Source organism: Planococcus citri, chromosome 4, assembly GCF_950023065.1.
Source record: "Planococcus citri chromosome 4, ihPlaCitr1.1, whole genome shotgun sequence".
In the NCBI taxonomy this organism is placed as follows: Eukaryota; Metazoa; Arthropoda; class Insecta; order Hemiptera; family Pseudococcidae; genus Planococcus; species Planococcus citri.
The window spans coordinates 66,161,359-66,177,854 of NC_088680.1; the positions used below are offsets into that span (position 1 = coordinate 66,161,359).

At 33.9% G+C, this 16,496-nt stretch overlaps 2 protein-coding genes across 4 annotated transcripts; one reads left to right on the plus strand and one right to left on the minus strand.

Annotated features, from left to right (window-relative positions):
- Positions 1-165: 165 nt before the first annotated feature.
- Positions 166-3,823, minus strand: LOC135842344 (leucine-rich PPR motif-containing protein, mitochondrial-like). 2 transcript variants are annotated; one of them, XM_065359762.1, is made up of 10 exons: positions 3,557-3,823; positions 3,330-3,472; positions 3,138-3,260; positions 2,802-3,069; positions 2,498-2,723; positions 2,229-2,420; positions 1,927-2,140; positions 1,689-1,858; positions 1,510-1,611; positions 166-1,438 (listed from the first exon to the last, which is right to left on the minus strand). In XM_065359762.1, the coding sequence occupies exons 1-10, from the start codon at positions 3,670-3,672 to the stop codon at positions 1,205-1,207; spliced, it is 1,788 nt and encodes a 595-aa protein (XP_065215834.1). In that variant the 5' UTR covers positions 3,673-3,823; the 3' UTR covers positions 166-1,204. The 2 variants fall into 2 exon arrangements, with proteins under 2 accessions (XP_065215834.1, XP_065215836.1); XM_065359764.1 differs by having other exon boundaries at positions 1,948-2,140; positions 3,557-3,822.
- A 262-nt stretch (positions 3,824-4,085) lies between these two features.
- Positions 4,086-16,421, plus strand: mahj (LisH and WD40 domain-containing protein mahjong). 2 transcript variants are annotated; one of them, XM_065359757.1, is made up of 30 exons: positions 4,086-4,316; positions 4,400-4,574; positions 4,759-4,929; positions 5,002-5,152; positions 5,236-5,376; positions 5,461-5,588; positions 5,661-5,827; positions 5,963-6,082; positions 6,193-6,416; positions 6,511-6,678; positions 8,894-9,027; positions 9,111-9,249; positions 9,336-9,551; positions 9,640-9,806; positions 9,886-10,108; positions 10,197-10,319; positions 10,396-10,549; positions 10,627-10,772; positions 10,845-11,033; positions 11,119-11,264; positions 11,336-11,536; positions 11,622-11,802; positions 14,047-14,115; positions 14,185-14,327; positions 14,409-14,493; positions 14,570-14,779; positions 14,850-15,048; positions 15,128-15,285; positions 15,371-15,440; positions 15,520-16,421. In XM_065359757.1, exons 3-30 carry the CDS (start codon positions 4,832-4,834, stop codon positions 15,690-15,692), a joined length of 4,323 nt encoding a protein of 1,440 aa, XP_065215829.1. In that variant the 5' UTR covers positions 4,086-4,316; positions 4,400-4,574; positions 4,759-4,831; the 3' UTR covers positions 15,693-16,421. The 2 variants fall into 2 exon arrangements, with proteins under 2 accessions (XP_065215829.1, XP_065215830.1); XM_065359758.1 differs by having other exon boundaries at positions 4,086-4,574; positions 11,339-11,536.
- Positions 16,422-16,496: the final 75 nt, after the last annotated feature.

The window sequence follows — 16,496 nt, forward strand, 5'->3', positions numbered from 1 at the left end:
TGATAAGTACTTCTTTATTTAGTAAAGGATGAAAGAGATCAATGTCCAATGCAATGACAAAAAAATCGAATTTTGTTTCGAACTTTGAAGGGGCAAAAATCAAAATTTGCATTTTCATTGATGCTAGATGGTTTTCACCATCAATTCACTGAAAAATAAACAAAATTATTGACATTTTCTCAGCTTTTATTTTCATCATTTATTCATATTATCAAAATGAAATAATTGCACAATCTTAGTACATAAAGAAAATCTGTATTCCAACTAAAACTAAAGACAAAATCACAGAACCAGTAACTTTGATTGTGTGTGGTTTAAATTTAAAACAATCTAACGTAAGACTACAAAAATGAAAGTAATACAAAATTACAAAACATATAGAAATAGTTATGTTCACAAACAAGAACCATAGTAAAATAATTTTAAAAATTCACGAAATGTTACATAATCCCAGAGGGCAAACATTTATGTCTTTCAACAAATGCTACCACGTTCTTGGTGGTAAAGAACAAGAACAAAACTTCGAATCAAAAAATTAAAAGAACAAGACATAATTTGATAAAAAATAACAATATCAAGAATGCTCCTGAAACATCAAGAACAACATCAGAAAACAAGAACGCCAAAAAAAAAAAAGAGGTACTCTTTCACCACTGAAATACACAACAAAGTAATTATGTAAGTAGAAATTTGATGTGTCTAGTCGGTATTTTGGTACTGATAAAAATTATACCACAAATAGCGGTACCCATACCGCTTTACATCCCTGATTAAAATAAATGAGAAAGTAGCACATTTAAAAAAAACCACTCTTCCTGTTCACTAATTACTCAAAATATAAAACATTATAAAAACATACACAAGATGTCACGCTGATTAAATTACTGTAAAGATTGGCCTCGAGGTGTTTTCACATCATAAGCGTACCTCTGGTGTTAAGGTTTTAAGCTTTAAGAAATGATCCAAATATCGATTTCTAAAAACTGTATTATGTACAGGTATTCCTGAAATTTTGGTAAACCTTAAAACCTGAAGAACACTTATGATGATCTACACCAGCCACAAATTTGAAAATGAAAAAAAAATACAATGAATTCGCCGACAAATACCATCGAAAAAAACGGCTGGAGTTTTAGGTAGGCCTAATGATTTTTATATGATCTATGCTTACAATGTGAAGAATGTAACGACGGTAGGCTCGGGACTAATCCTCCGCAGTAATTTTCAACGGAGAAGGGTGAGCGACTATCTTATCGCGGTAGTCTTTGAACGCTTTTAACATGTTGAAATCGACCGTACTCATGGCGTCAGGATGTTTATCGATGTATTCCTTTAGATTACCAATGCCTTTTCGAAGCAGCATGTCTTCCATAACTTCGTACGCTATCAGAGTATCGATTTCTTCCTCCCATCTTTCCAGCTTTATGGAAAGAATTCGCTGAAAAAAAAAACAGGTTATTGCCAGATGTTGTAACATATCATTTAAATACCAGAATATATTATAATTACGTTATCACTCTGCAGTTGGCATTTATCGATTAATAATTCTTCTTTTTCTTTACTAACTTTTTGGAACTCTTTAAACAAATCTCGGTAGAGACTAAGAGGAACCTAAACAAACACAATCATTATTATCACATGCTTCGGTGAAAATTCACGAAGAAAATTAATGTAATGAAACAACTCACCGTACTTTCCGTATTATCATGGCTGGAAAAACATCGGATGGGATTTTGCAAAACATTCTTCGTTTGGCAAAAATTTGACTCAAAACTGAATAGTCCTTTTGCGACTCTGCCTTTAACTTGTTCACGAGGTGGTAATTGAACCGTGTTCACATTACTTGTTACCAAAACACCTACAAAGGAAGAAAAAATTAGAAAGATTGAATTTTCACCTAGCATAAATTAAGTACAATACTCGCACCATTTAAATTATTTGCTTTACCTCGAGCTACGATAAGAGGCCAAAAGTAATGTGGCCTCAAAGTCATATTTCGTTTTTTAGCCGCTTTAAACAGTTCGTAGACCAAAGATTCTTTTTTATATTTCAAACTCCTTTCCATAGCTGTACTAAAAGCTAGCGCGTTCAAATTTTCTTTGACCAATTTATCGCAGTATTCGATTATTTCTTCACTAGGCTGCAAGAAAAATAAGAATAATAATAATAATACATAATAATACGAATTAACACACGATATTGCTCAAGATGAAAAATTTTCAACGTACTCTTTCATTGCGCACCAAAGCATCAACAAAACAACCACCAGTTGGAGATAGAGAACCAACTAAACGAGTTGATCTAACCATACTTTTGATAATTTTATAAGCGTGTTCTATTTTACCGGCGTCAACCAATTTGTAAATACAGTTGATGGATTCTTGATTATAAGGCGTGTTGCATGGAATTTTTGATAACATCTACGTGAAATAATTGAAATTTTTAAAGGAAAAAAAAATAAAGCAATATATTTCAAGTGATTTTCAGCCCAAGTTACCTCATCGATATCGAGATCTTTCAAAGACATTTGATAAACTATGTCCATGTAATCTTTCACAGACAAAGGAATATCTCTTTTTTCGCAGTCTTCTAAAATGGATTTAACCTTATTCATATTTCCTTGAGCAACATAACAGCAGGCTAATAATGTGTAAGTTTCAGGCGATGGTTTTTGGCCGGCTTGTCTCATAATGTTTAGTATTTCTTCGGCGCTTCCCATATCACTATAATTTTACCGATTAATTGTAATAAATATAACAAAAATTCAACGAAAGCGGTAGAAGAATTGAGTATTGCCTTACTTGGCTCTTGAATGGCCTAATATCAAAGCGTTGAATACGACTTCGTTAATACTCATATCTTTTTCTCGCATAAACTGCAAGATACGAGTAGCTCCTTCGATATCAGCAAGTTGACAATATCTACTGATTAAACGTGTATATGTAACTTTATTAGGTTCGAGACCTTTTTGCTCCAGTTCAGCTAATATTTCGGAAGGAACCCACTGATATTCATTTTCAAGGTAAACTCTCAACAAAGCATTATAATGGCTGATATCCAGGTCAATTCCTGAACAAAAATTATCCATTAGAGAAACACCCATCTAATGTGTTTCATCATTTCACAAAAATACCAACCTAACTTCTCCAAAGTGTTCCATACTTCTTGCACCAGCTCAGTTCTCTTCTCAGGAGATTCTTCAGATATTAAACTACCGCAGCAACGAATTACCATAGCAGATTGAGCTAATGATGCAGATCCTGCAAAAATACCGATACAATTAGACGATGGCGGAAGAGTAATACGAGTATTCAAAATTGACCACTTACGATTCAACTTGATTTCACCGAGAAGATTTTCCACTTCTCGTAACGAAATTCGCCCATTTCGACGAGCATCCAAGTCCAACCTCTCAATTTGTTTCTCGATTTTGGCATCTGATAAGTGAGGAACATCGGTGTGGAACGTATTGCTAAAATCATTATCGTGAAAATTATAGTGAAAATATATAAAAATGAAACAAATTGTTAAATTAGATAACTATTCGACAACTTACTTCTGAAATTGATTCATGCGATGTACATTTCGACTAATTAGTTGTGCAGTTGTTCTCGTGCAGTCCAACGCTTTTACAGAGTGCTTCCACGCTAAGGGTAATGCTTTACTAAGCATTTTAAATATGCTTTTGGTAAATTTTAGTCAGAATCATCAAAACAAATAATACAAAATAATCAAATTATAGGGCATACGCAACAATTACTAAAACTAATGAAGAATGGAGAATTATTTATTGGAATTGATTCATGATTGATGATTGACGATTGACGATGTGTTTACTTTTTTATTTTTCTATCGAGTATCGATAATCTAACGATAATCGAACTATCAAAAACGAATAATCTTTTAATCCGAAACGCAGCCGAAACGAAATTCAAGCAAAAAGCTGTGTGTAAAGTTTGGTATGAAAAGCAAAAAAAAACAGTCGTCAAACAATGTTGCCATTTTTGTGCGCGCTAAAAAGTTTTAATGAAATTTATTGCGTTCGCGTTCGGGCATCTAATTACAAATCAAAATCTCCACAATACTTTCATACTTCGTATTTCAAAATATGTATTTCAGTTCAATTTTTGTTCTTATTATCTGCAAAAAGGTCGATCATTCTCATAAAACAATCGAGTCGTGTCGTAATTCATCAAAAGTTAATTAATGTTTGTATTTCGAGCAACACTTTTTAATTTCTCGTCCTCGTGTGTAGATTCAAGATTGATCAACATTCAACAATCAACACAATACTCAAGTCTCAAACTCAAATTTTGGTGAGAACTGTGTTATTTTCTCGTTTTTCATCGTCGTAATGCCGTAATGGTTATTTTAATACAATTACATGATTAATAAATAGTTTCGTAAGCGAAATACATTCTCAAGTTTTGATTGTGTAAATCCACGATACCCATTATCTGCATTCGTGTTCTGCTACGGTACCCGATGTGAAACTCATCACACATGCTGATTAGTTTGAAAAAAACCGCTGAAAAATCGTTTCGTATCGTTGCCTGAAAATCAATCCACATCTAGTAAGCAATTTCCATTACTTTAAATCATTTATTCTATTTCACGAACGATGATGTGCAAATTGCCGGTATCGGAATTGCGCACGGTTGCGCATTCAGCAGATTCTGTAACCGTACAGTTACCACGTTATCAATTCCTCTCAAACTGCTTATCGTTGTTTAATTTTTCATCCTTATTTGTTTACAGGATTCCATATCGGTCGTTTAATTGGTTTTAAAATTCTCGTAAACAATTCGGTTGCCTCAACGAAAGCGTAGAAATGGATTTACAAACAGAAACCGACATTTCGGCTATTTTACGGCAATGGGATGAGGATCAGGCTACTTCGATGTATGATCCGGTTCCTCTTCTTACCAGGTAACTAAACTATCGCTTATCGTTAATTTATATCGCATTTCTTCGTATTAATTCGTCTATTTCGCTCCGCAGATTGGCCGAATTAGTCGAAGCAGAAGCCGAAAATTATCAAAAAATTGATCCGGATCCGTTCGATGAAAGACATCCGTCACGTGCTGATCCAAATTGCTCGTTTGGGCAAATGTTGAAAGTTTTATTTCGAAAAGATACGTTTATGAATAAGGTAATGACCGACACAAATCATGTCGAATCTTGGTCACAGATATTGTGATATGTTATTTAACTACGATGTTATTTCATTCGCAGTTGGTTAATGATTATTTACGAGAGAATTACTGGACCAGACAGGGGGTAAATAAAAGAGATATAAGACCACTGAACACGGTCGCTTGTAGACTTATGATCGATATTATGCCCGGTTTGGAGACATCAGTCGTATTCGAAACGGTTAGTATCGTGTAATGATCCACAACAGATAGTTACACTGTAAGTATTCGAGATTTTGATGATTAATTTCACGTATGTTAACAGCCCACCAACGATGCACTCGTTCAAAGACTATATTGCTGGGCTGAAAGAGGAGGCGATCCGCTTCAAACTTACGCCACTGGTTTAATAGCTGCTGCTATGGAAGTCCAAGATATCGCCAATATGACCAGGTTCGTATAATCAATTTAAAATTTCCGTATTTATTTCATTTTTTCTTACAACATTTGCTCTTCGTTTTACAGAGAACTAAACAATAAGTTAGTACCGCTAATGTTAGACAGACTGCACGCGTTACATAAACAAGCATGTGTTGAGAAAATGCAACAAGAAGTTCCTTCTACCACTACATCTCCATCTATTAATTTCGCTCGTCCGTTCGCCCATTTGGCCAAAGACAAGGAAAATTCAGGTAATTTTATAACCCACATCGATGATCTTAATTACTCGTAGACGAACGAGGTTCACTTTTTCTGTACCTGAGTGCACGGTAAAAAAAAGTCTCTATAATACGGTTTTGTAAAATTATCAACACTTGTTATTTTAGATACTCATTGTAATAATCACGATTCGAAAATTAATAACGGATTTTCTAATTCTTTGTCACAACAAGATCACGGATCATCGGATCAAGTGATTAATGGTTATTTAAACGAAAACGAATCAGGTAATACATTATATTACGAGTCGTGTCGTCGACCTTTGTAGTTTGTACTAAACTATCGTGTGTATTATGTCGCATTCGTGATATTGATAGCCATTGTTTTTTGATCTTAGATTACACGGAATCGTTGAAAAGAAGAAGAAGCACCGATTACAGCGGAATGACTTCTCCAATTTATAGTAAAAAACCGAGTCCTTATCATAGTGATTTTAGTAATTCATCGTGGGCTGAAATGGAAACTTTAATTATCGGAAATGTTCAAATACATCCTCCCACCTTAGCTACTAAACAAATGTTCATATTGAAATATCTCACTCCGATGGGAGAATATCAAGAAGTAAGATTCGGAAAATAAGCTACACTTGTTGTTTCTATTTTTATGTTTACGTTCTGTTGATTTGCTCATTAATTACGTTCTGTTCTTGTTGCAGTTTTTAAGTCACATTGTCGAAAAAAATGCCCTCAGTCTGATATTACAAATAATCAATAGAAAAAATTGGCAAAATGCTCGATTGACGTTCGAAGCATTACGATATTTAGCAGCCATTTTGTGCCATAAAAAATTTGCTATTGAATTCGTGAATATGCAAGGCCTACAAGTACGTAGTATTATTTTTCAGCGTTGTAAAATGCTATAGGGTTGATAATCCTGATTGAATGTCTGTTTTATGTACTTCTGCTCTGTGTTTTCAAAACCAAAGTAGAAATTTCTCGGTTTTTTTGTGAAATTTACTCTCGAAATATTCTTCTTGTTGACAAAATTGCAAAGATGGTCTAATTTTGATTTTGTTTTCACTTGATAGAAAATAAAAATGTTTGACCCCCTCCCCCTTCCCCTCCCATCATTCGTACTTCACATAAAAACACTTCATAACAAAACTAAATTACAAAAGTATTTCCCAATTTTTTTGTTAAATATTTTGATTTTTTTTGTGAATTTTGTTTTTTTTTTCATGTAGGTAATTAGGTATGTTAATTTTTTTTGAAAATGAAAAAAATATTCACTTTATCCATATCCCTTTCCTTTCCTCTCCTCCCAGTCAGAAGTTTGGATTTTTTAAAACCAAAATTGCGAAAATGTTTTGCGTTTCACCAAATTTTTTTTCAATCAAATTTTCAAGTTTTCCATTTATTTTCTTCTTCAATACGAATTTTGATTTTTTTTTCAATTTTTACATTGTTGTACTTTTTGAAAACAAAAAACTTTTTCTTGAAAGAATTTTGGACCCCCCCTCCTCCCTCCCACCAACATACATCAGCAGAAATTTTTTATTGAAAATTCTACTTTTTCCATTCTGTTAATTCTTCAACTTGAAAATTTGTCATTTATTCTTCTTTATATCAATTTTGAAATTTGTTTCGTTATTTGTTAATTTGTTATGTGAAAAAATTCTGACTCGAATGAATTTTGCCCCCCTCCCCCCTCATCCAATAAAAAAATTTGAAAATACTTCAATCAATTTTTCTTTTCAAGAATTTTAATTTTTTTTTTCAATTTTTACGTTGTTGTACTTTTTGAAAACAAAAAACTTTTTAGTGAACGAATTTTGGACACCCCTCCTCCCACCCTTCCTCATACATCAGCAGAAATTTTTGATTGAAAATTTTACTTTTTCCATTCTGTTAATTTCAACATAAAAATTTGTCATTTATTCTTCTTTATATCAATTTTGAAATTTGTTTCGTTATTTGTTAATTTTTCATGTGAAAAAATTCTGACTCGAATAAATTTTGCCCCCCTCCCCCTTCATCCAACACAAAAATTTGAAAATACTTAATTAATTTTTCTTTTCAAGAATTTCAATTTTTTTGAAAACTTGGAAATTTTGGCACCTCCTCCCCCTCGCAATGGAAAATTTTCTCTCTTTAAAATCATGTTTGTCAACTAGAATTTCAAAAAAATATATAATTATTTTTTTCATTCTTTTGAAAATGGAAAATGTTTAATTGAACAGATTTATGAACTTTTACCCACCTGTCCCTTTCCTGTTGGTCCAAATCAAAACATTTTTTTCGAAAATTGCAAAAAATAAATGTTGTGTTTTTCTTCATTTCTTTGATCAAAGTTCTCGACTAGAAGAAATTTTAACCCCCTCCTCACCTCTCAGTCGACAGTTTTGAGTAAATTCCTGTTGAGAATTACGTTTTTTTTTTTGTTGAAATTTCCCCCCTTTTTTCTGATAGTTATCTTCGAGAATGAGGAAATTTTGACCCCCCCCCCTCTTCCCCCTTTCTTACCAGTAAAATATTTGTTGAAAAACCTTACTCCCAAAGTTCCACTTCTTTCATTTTTATTTTTCAATCAAACTTTGATAAATTTTCTATTATGTATTTTATTTTTCCTTTAATTTAGAGGTTTGGTTTTGGGAGAGACGGAGGGAGGGGGGATTTCTTGAAAAATTTAAATTTCGACCTAAGAAATGTCGTCTTGAATAAATTTTGATTTGACGAACCTCCTTCATCTCCTCCCTTTAATTGAAACTTGAAACATTTTCTCGATAAATTCTTGATTTTTTGTCAAAATTGCAAAAAAAAAACTAATTTTTTTTCAAATAAAGGTCGAAATATTATTTTATCTATTTTTTCCTTCTTTGGAAATTTTGTTTGATTTTTTTTCTGGCTATTTTACGAAAAAAAAATGAAACAGTGCTTTCAATAAATTTCAGCAACTCCCCCCCCCCTTCTTTATAGAAACATTAGAAAAAATATCCTGCTGGAAGTCCTGCTTTTACATGTTGTCTTGATTGCTGTACGCTCAATTTTGAATATTTTGCTCGTAATGTGGAATAACGTATTGATTTTTTTCTTGTTTAGAAATTACTAGAAGTGCCCCGAATTGGAATATCAGCCACTGGTGTATCTATTTGCTTCTTTTACCTGGCTCACTGCGAAGACTCCATGGAGAAAATCTGTTTGCTTCCTTCTCACGTTATTTCTAAACTAATAAAGTAATTTGCTGCAACAAAAAAAGATATAAATCTATTACGATTCGGCTCGAATGGTTTCTATAAACTTGTGCTGTTTTTTACAGATATGGTTTATGGTTATTGGAATGTTCTCACGATTCTGGTCGTTGCCACGTTACGATGTTTTTTGGATTATCGTTTCAATTCCGCGTTATTTTGAAAGAATTCGACGCCGCTGATGGCTTGAGGAAATTGGTCAACGTGGTAAGTTGGCTGGGTTTTCGTGTACTTAATTACAAAAGTTGTTACAACAGTTTACTCGATATTAATGTATTTTGGTAATTTTTTAGTTGAGCACTTTACCGATTTTGGCATCGGAAGATACGAGAAGAAACGAAGACGAAGAATGCTCCGTACGTCAAATCGTAAGACAAGTGTGCGCAGCATTGAAACGTTACTTCGAAGCACATTTGTTCCTAAAAACAGAGAATACCAGACGAGCGTTCATGAGGGATACGATATCACCCGATACCAAAGGGCAAAATTTGATTTTACCTAGTTATAAAGTAAGCTTTACTCGATACTCGTGTTCGGATTACGAACACTTGGATTTTTAATTTCAAATAATCGTGTATTTTTTCCGGTTTCTTACAGTCTGGTAAATCGACTCCTGAAGTTGTAAGGGGCGAAATTAATTTCCTATTAGAGTACTTGAATTTCAAAGCTCGTTGGCAACCGGTTAATGAATTCATGGATTTGGGAGGAATCACTTTGATGCTGAAGATAATCGCGTTCACGTACGATTGGAATTATTCCGGCAGGTTGGTTCATCTCAAGATAGGATACCTATTTTAGCACACAGATGATGTTAATTTTTTTATTTTTATTTCAATTGCGTAGAGTCGAAACTGTGCGAAGTGCTTTGGACGTGATAAACATTTGTTCGGTGCTTCCAACTGTGCAGTTGCAACTCTGCGATGTGATTCAGTTACCCGAAGATACAAACACGTTAGGAATTACGATTATTCTGGGTGCAGCCGAAGGCGAAATCGTCACCGATCCTGAAGTTCAGAAGGCAGCCCTTAATGTCATAATTACCTGCGCTTGTGCTCCTGTCACTAGAGTTAGTTCGATTCTCTCTATTCGTATTCGAATCGTTTCGTTTTCTGGAGTGAATTTTATTCACCTGAAATATGTATTTCTGCTTCTAGGATGTATCTTCGGTGAGCTCGTTCTCGTCGAGCAGTGCTCGTAAAAAATGGCCCAGGGTGCAAAGCGGCGAAGAAATAGTTCAAAAAGTATGGGATTGTATCAGAACGAGCAACGGTATAATGGTGAGTATTTTTTTGAAAAAAATTGAACTCTAGTTTTGATTTTTGAAAAATGAACATCGTGATATTTTGCCTTCAGGTATTGATGACTTTGATGACCATCAAGACACCGATCACCGATGCAGATGCTATAAGAGCATTAGCCTGTCAAGCCTTGGCTGGATTGGCTAGAAGCGAAACCGTAAGACAGATTATCAGCAAATTACCACTTTTTACTACCGGACAGCTGCAAAGTACTATACGTTTATTATTTAAACGAGTGTTTAGTGATGTTTAGTATCGTATTTTAACGTTTTGTTTTATTGTTTAGGTCTTATGAACGATCCTATTCTACAAGATAGAAGACAGGAACATGTGATATTTCAAAAATACGCCGTCGAACTGATGGAAAAGGTTTCGGGTAAAAGTAAAGCGACCGGGTCGCAATTGGAGGCATCTTTAGCGAACATGCACAAAGTAATATCGATCAGTTATAGATTTATTCTGGATTTATTCGTTCGAATATCGATTTTTATGATTAATTTGCAGGCAAATGTGGTAGCTCAGACTAAAATCATGTACAACAATCGACAACTGTTTCAAATCATTCATCAACATTTATTGAAACACGGTCTGAACGAGACAGCGAACGTACTGCAGAAAGAAGCCAATTTACCACCGATCAAAACGCCTATTCCAGTACCAAATTTATCACCGTTCGCTTACAAAATGAGTAAAGTAAGTATCTGCGTGGTTTATGTGATCTTTCGAACGTTTAGAATAATAGATTTGAAATTTGTACTAATATGGAACTGTTTTGCAGGCTCGACTGAACAACGCTTCCGATCCGAAACATATGAAACCAGTGTTACCGAATCAAAACTGTACGGATGTTTCTCCTTCTGTCGCATCTCGAGTTTCGAACGCTCCTTTCTTTCAATCTCCTATCAGAGTTAATTTAAATAACAGGTACGAATACGACGACGACGACGACATCAAAGTATTGGAATTATGAACGTCGATTATTTATTTTTTTTCAGTAGACGTTTCGAGCAGAAAGGATTTCAAACACCTTCTCCTGGTAGATCACTTCAAAAACAAATGCGCTGTGAACTAGTGCTTCCTCCTCCTCAGCCCGAAAGAAACACTAATTTGGATTCTATTATTACCGAGTATCTTGCTAACCAACATTCCTTGTGTAAGAATCCGATGGTGACTTGCCCGCAGTTCGATTTACTATTGTGAGTGTTTCGTTGATTGGAGCAATTTGTTTTTTTTTTTCCTTTTTTCGTTGAGATATGTTGACTTTTTAATTTTTGCGTACAGACCACATAAATGCCCGGATCCTAAACCGAAGAAATTATTGTACGGTAATTTCACTACTCGATTTAGTAAAGGAATGCATATCAGAAGACTGGACGAACACCTCGTACATAGCAGATTTTACCAAGTTAAAACATTCAGACTGATGGAAGACGAAGGATATTTTAATTGTTGCGAATTTGTGGTATGGTTCATATTTGGTTGACGTCTCAGATTTTATTTTAGACTAAAATCGAATTAGGTTGGAATTAATAGGATCTGAAAAATTCAGTTCTGTTGGCTTTTTGTTGATACAAGGTTTTTTTTTGAGCAATTTGGAAGAATTTTAAGGCCAAAATTGGGTTCTGATTTTTTGGGATTTTTAGAAAAGGTGTCATTGTAACTTGTGACGTATTAAAATGGAACAGAATAATTTCTGAGCACGTTTGAAGCATTTTGAGCCCAAATTAGATAGTGATATTTTGAAATTTTTGAAAAAAAATGGGGTAAAATTTCGGTAAGAATCAATAATTTTTATCAAAACTTTTTCGTGAAATTTATTTTTGGGATTTTTGAAAAAATTTCACGAGAAATTCGATTATCTCAACAAAGATATTTTTTGAGCATTTTTGAAAATCAACTCGACAAAAATATTTTTTGAGCATTTTTGAAGAATTTTGAGCCCAAAATTGGGAGATAATTTTTAGAATTTTTGAAAAATGTGTCAAAAATGGATTAAAATCTCCCAAAAAATTCGAATATTTCAACGAAAAAATGTTTTGAGCACTTTGGTAGAAGAATTTTAGGCCCAAAATTGGATCATGATTTTCGAGGGTTTTTGAAAAAAAACTGTTATCCGATTTTTTAAAATGAGGACTTTTGAAAAAATTTTACAAAGAATTCAATTAACTCAACAAAAATATTTTTTGAGCATTTTTGAAGAATTTCGAGCCCAAAATTGGGAGATAATTTTTAGAATTTTTGAAAAATGTGTCAAAAATGGATTAAAATCTCCCAAAAAATTTTTTTGAGTACTTTGGTAGAAGAATTTTAGGCCCAAAATTGGATCATGATTTTTGAGGGTTTTTGAAAAAAAACTGTTATCCGATTTATCAAAATGAGGATTTTTGAAAAAATGTTACAAAAAATTCAATCAACTCAACAAAAATATTTTTTGAGCATTTTTGAAGAATTTTGAGCCCAAAATTGGGAGATAATTTTTAGAATTTTTGAAAAATGGATTAAAATCTTCCAAAAAATTCGAATATTTCAACGAAAATATTCTTTGAGCACTTTGGTAGAATTTGAGGTCCAAAATTGGTCATGATTTTTGAGGATTTTTGAAAAAACTGCAATCCGATCAATCAAAATGTGTTAAAAGTTCGTCAAAAAATGAAAATTCTCTGCCAAAACAATTTTGAGCACTTTTGGAGAATTCTAAGCCCCAAATTGGAGTCATGGTTTTTGGGATTTTTCGAAAAAACTTGTCGTTTAAATGATGCGACCTATCAAAACAAGTCTGCAGAAAATCAAAATTTTCATTCAGAACTGAGTCATGCTTTTTGGAATTTTAAAAAAGTGCTATTGTAGAATCTTTCAAAACTTCGGAAGTGACCTTGTGACCTATCGAAGTGGATGAAAATTTCTGTAGAAAATCGCAATTCTCAATTGAACTTTTTTTGAGCACTCTTGAAAAATTTTGAGCCCAAAGTTGGGTCACGATTTTCGGGATTTTTGAAAAAACGACCTTGTAACCTATCAAAATGAATTAAAATTTCGCGAAAAATTCAAATATTTCAACGAAAATGTTTTTTGAGAACTTTCGAAGAATTCTGATTTCAAAACTGCATCGCCTCGAAATAATGGGGATTTTTGAAAAAGAGTATCAAATAATTGAGTCTATATTTCGGGGGGGGGGGGGGGGTAACAAAATTTGTCAGAACTACTCTGAGTACTTTTGAAAAATTCTAAGCCCAAAATTGGGTAACGATTTTTGGAATTTTTTTGAAAAAGAGTCAAATGACCTACCTAAATTTTGGCTGAGACTTATTTTAAAATGCTCGAAATACATTTTTGTTGAAATATTTGAATTTCTCGCGAAATTTTAACCTATTTCGATAGGTCGCATGATACTTTTTCAAAAATGCCAAAAATCTGAAGCTCAAGTATTTTGGGGCTTTAAATCTTCCAAGCAAAAATTTGAAGTCTCGCGAAATTTATTTTAATCCATTTTGATGGATCACGAAGTCGCGTTCGAATTATTTTACGACAGCTCATTTTTATTTAAACCCCCGGGGGGGCTGCATTGTTGAAACCCTCAAAAGCCAATTGCATTTTCTGGGCCGAAAAAATTCCAGCCAAACTCGATTTCTTCGGTACTTTTATGCCAGTTGAACTTCAGACTACACGGAGATGTGTTGATTGCAATTTTTTTTCCTATTTGTTGCAGAATGATAGATGTATTTTAGCTGGCACTTATCACGGATATGTAAAAATGTTGAACTTGCATACAGGCATCGTAAGTGTTCAGCTTTTAAATTCACTCTTCGGTGGTATTGTATTAGTACTAAATTCCGTTGAATTACAGGAAGACGGATCGTGGTCCTGTCATCAGTCGTATATTTCCAATTTGTCGATTAATTCTGAAGGAAGTTTGGTCGCTACGTCGTCCGCTTGGAGATCGCCTTTATCTGCTTTATGGAAGATTAGAGAAAACTCTTTAGATAATTTGTAAGAGTGATTCGAATATTTTTTATTATATTCGGTTTTCGTTACTGATCCTTAATCAAATTCGTTGACGTTGATTTTCAGGTATTATTTTAACGACGAAGAACATTTCGAATTCAGTAACGTAACTGAAGATAAATTAATAGGAACTAAAGGCGTTGAAGCTACGGTGAGTGAAGTTCATTTATTCTTCTACGTAATATCTAGTTTCAACTTTTAATAACACGATGTATTGTTCGATTTAGATTTACAACATCGAGAGGTGTAAAAAGATAATGACGTTGAAACCTAGTCAAAGTAATCAGTATAATAAAAATCGAGCTGTATTCAATCCAACTGACGAATTAGTTCTGTCCGATGGAGTACTGTGGGATGTGACCTCCGGTAAAGAGATTCATAAATTCGATAAACTCAATCAAACGCTGAGCGGTGTGTTTCACCCGAACGGACTCGAGGTACGTGTGATTGAAATTCAGCTTCGATTGCGTCTTCGTATGTCTGGCTTAATCGTAGTTTGTTTCGCAGATCATATCAAATGCCGAAGTATGGGATATTAGGACGTTCCATTTGTTACGTACAGTTCCTTCTTTGGATCAGTGCGCTGTGGTATTTCCTAAAACTGGCAGAACGTTTTACGCCGTTACCACTGATAGAGAAATTGATGGCGATGCTGCTCTGGATACGTCATTTAAAACCTTAGACGCTTACGATTATTCTAGTATAAGTAAGTTATCAGTTCATCGTGTGGTTTTTGGTGCCGGATTCTAGTAAATTTTTAATTCGTTCGATTTGTTCGCGAATAGCTACGGTAGACGTGAAAAAACCCATTTGTTATCTGGCTTGCAATCGATTCGATACTCAGATAGCATTGGTGGAGAATTGCGGTCATTTCGAAGATATCGAAGAATCATCTCTGCGCATCTACGATGTCGGAAGATCGAAAGATGACGACGATGAAGCGGTAATATATTCGGTTGAAAATTATGCTTATCCTTAGAGGGAGTTGAAACTGAAATTATCTAATTCGAACATGCGATGTGTTTTAGGAGGATGAAGATGAAGAAGAAGATGACGATATTAATTCCGGATCAGGATCCGATGATCAACAAGACGAAGGTATTGTAACTTTTATCTCGATTAAATCCTCGCACGACGAACGAATCTATATATTGTACGGTTTTCATTGTTCGAACAGGTCCTCTAGAACTTATAGACGATAACGATGATGGCAACGACGACGATGATAATGACGAAGATGACGACGACGACGACGATACCGAAGACGAGTTCGCTTTCTACAACGCTCTATCCGGAAATTCGAGTTCTAGCGAGAATACATCAGATTCCAACGACGACGACGATATATAAATGTTCTTCGAATTACATAAATGTATTTCAACCCTACAGAAATTTCGCCGTGATTTGTAAGTGTTAATGCAGGGGCTAGTCATGTCAATGAATGAGTATCGGTTTATTTTTATTCGTTTCGTACCCTTCGTTGCTTCCAGTTACCATGGATTGTAAATTAGGGCTAAACGATACCTATTTTAGTATTACTATCTTGTGTGAGAGTTGCCGAAAAAGTTTTTATTAAAATTTCATCGTATATGTATTTATGTACTACCTTATTATGCTCTAACGTTGAACAAGCAATATGCCCGGAATTCGATTTTACCTCGTGTGTGTTGGATAAATTGAATGTCATGTGAAAAAAATAGCTCTTCGGTGTATTATTATATTATTACTGATGAGTGATGAGCGATGATACGATGATGGGAGAAATGTTTACATATTTGTCGTGAACATTTCATTCGAATCTTGTCAAGTGTATTTGATTGTGATACTTTTTGTAATATTTCAACTTGTGCTATTTTTCGATTGATCGATTGATTGAGTTATTAGAAGGTTTGAGTTTTGTTTTTTTAATCCGATTGAGATTGGAAATAAAAATGACATGCACAAAGTCTCGAAATTAGTAATATTCTTTTATTTAGTAATCACCGAACGTAGAAAGATAAGAGTAAGCGTTCTATGCTTCTAAGATTTTACTTCTGTTAAAGACATTTCTACTTCGAAATAAAAGAAGATTTTATACGATTTCATTTTTAATAAGTTATATTCTATGTTCAAGTCTTTGCTATCATTCAACCTTTCACTCGTAGTAGGTACTCG

Excerpts from the sequence above, each read along its gene's own strand:
- LOC135842344 (XM_065359762.1), bottom strand. The coding sequence starts at position 3,672 with ATGCTTAGTAAAGCATTACCCTTAGCGTGGAAGCACTCTGTAAAAGCG. Across the intron at positions 3,473-3,556 it reads CGCATGAATCAATTTCAGAA|CAATACGTTCCACACCGATG; the intron begins GTAAGTTGTCGA and ends TAATGATTTTAG. Across the intron at positions 2,421-2,497 it reads AAGATCTCGATATCGATGAG|ATGTTATCAAAAATTCCATG; the intron begins GTAACTTGGGCT and ends TATTTCACGTAG.
- mahj (XM_065359757.1), top strand. The coding sequence starts at position 4,832 with ATGGATTTACAAACAGAAACCGACATTTCGGCTATTTTACGGCAATGG. Across the intron at positions 14,116-14,184 it reads TGAACTTGCATACAGGCATC|GAAGACGGATCGTGGTCCTG; the intron begins GTAAGTGTTCAG and ends GTTGAATTACAG. Across the intron at positions 15,441-15,519 it reads CGATGATCAACAAGACGAAG|GTCCTCTAGAACTTATAGAC; the intron begins GTATTGTAACTT and ends TTGTTCGAACAG.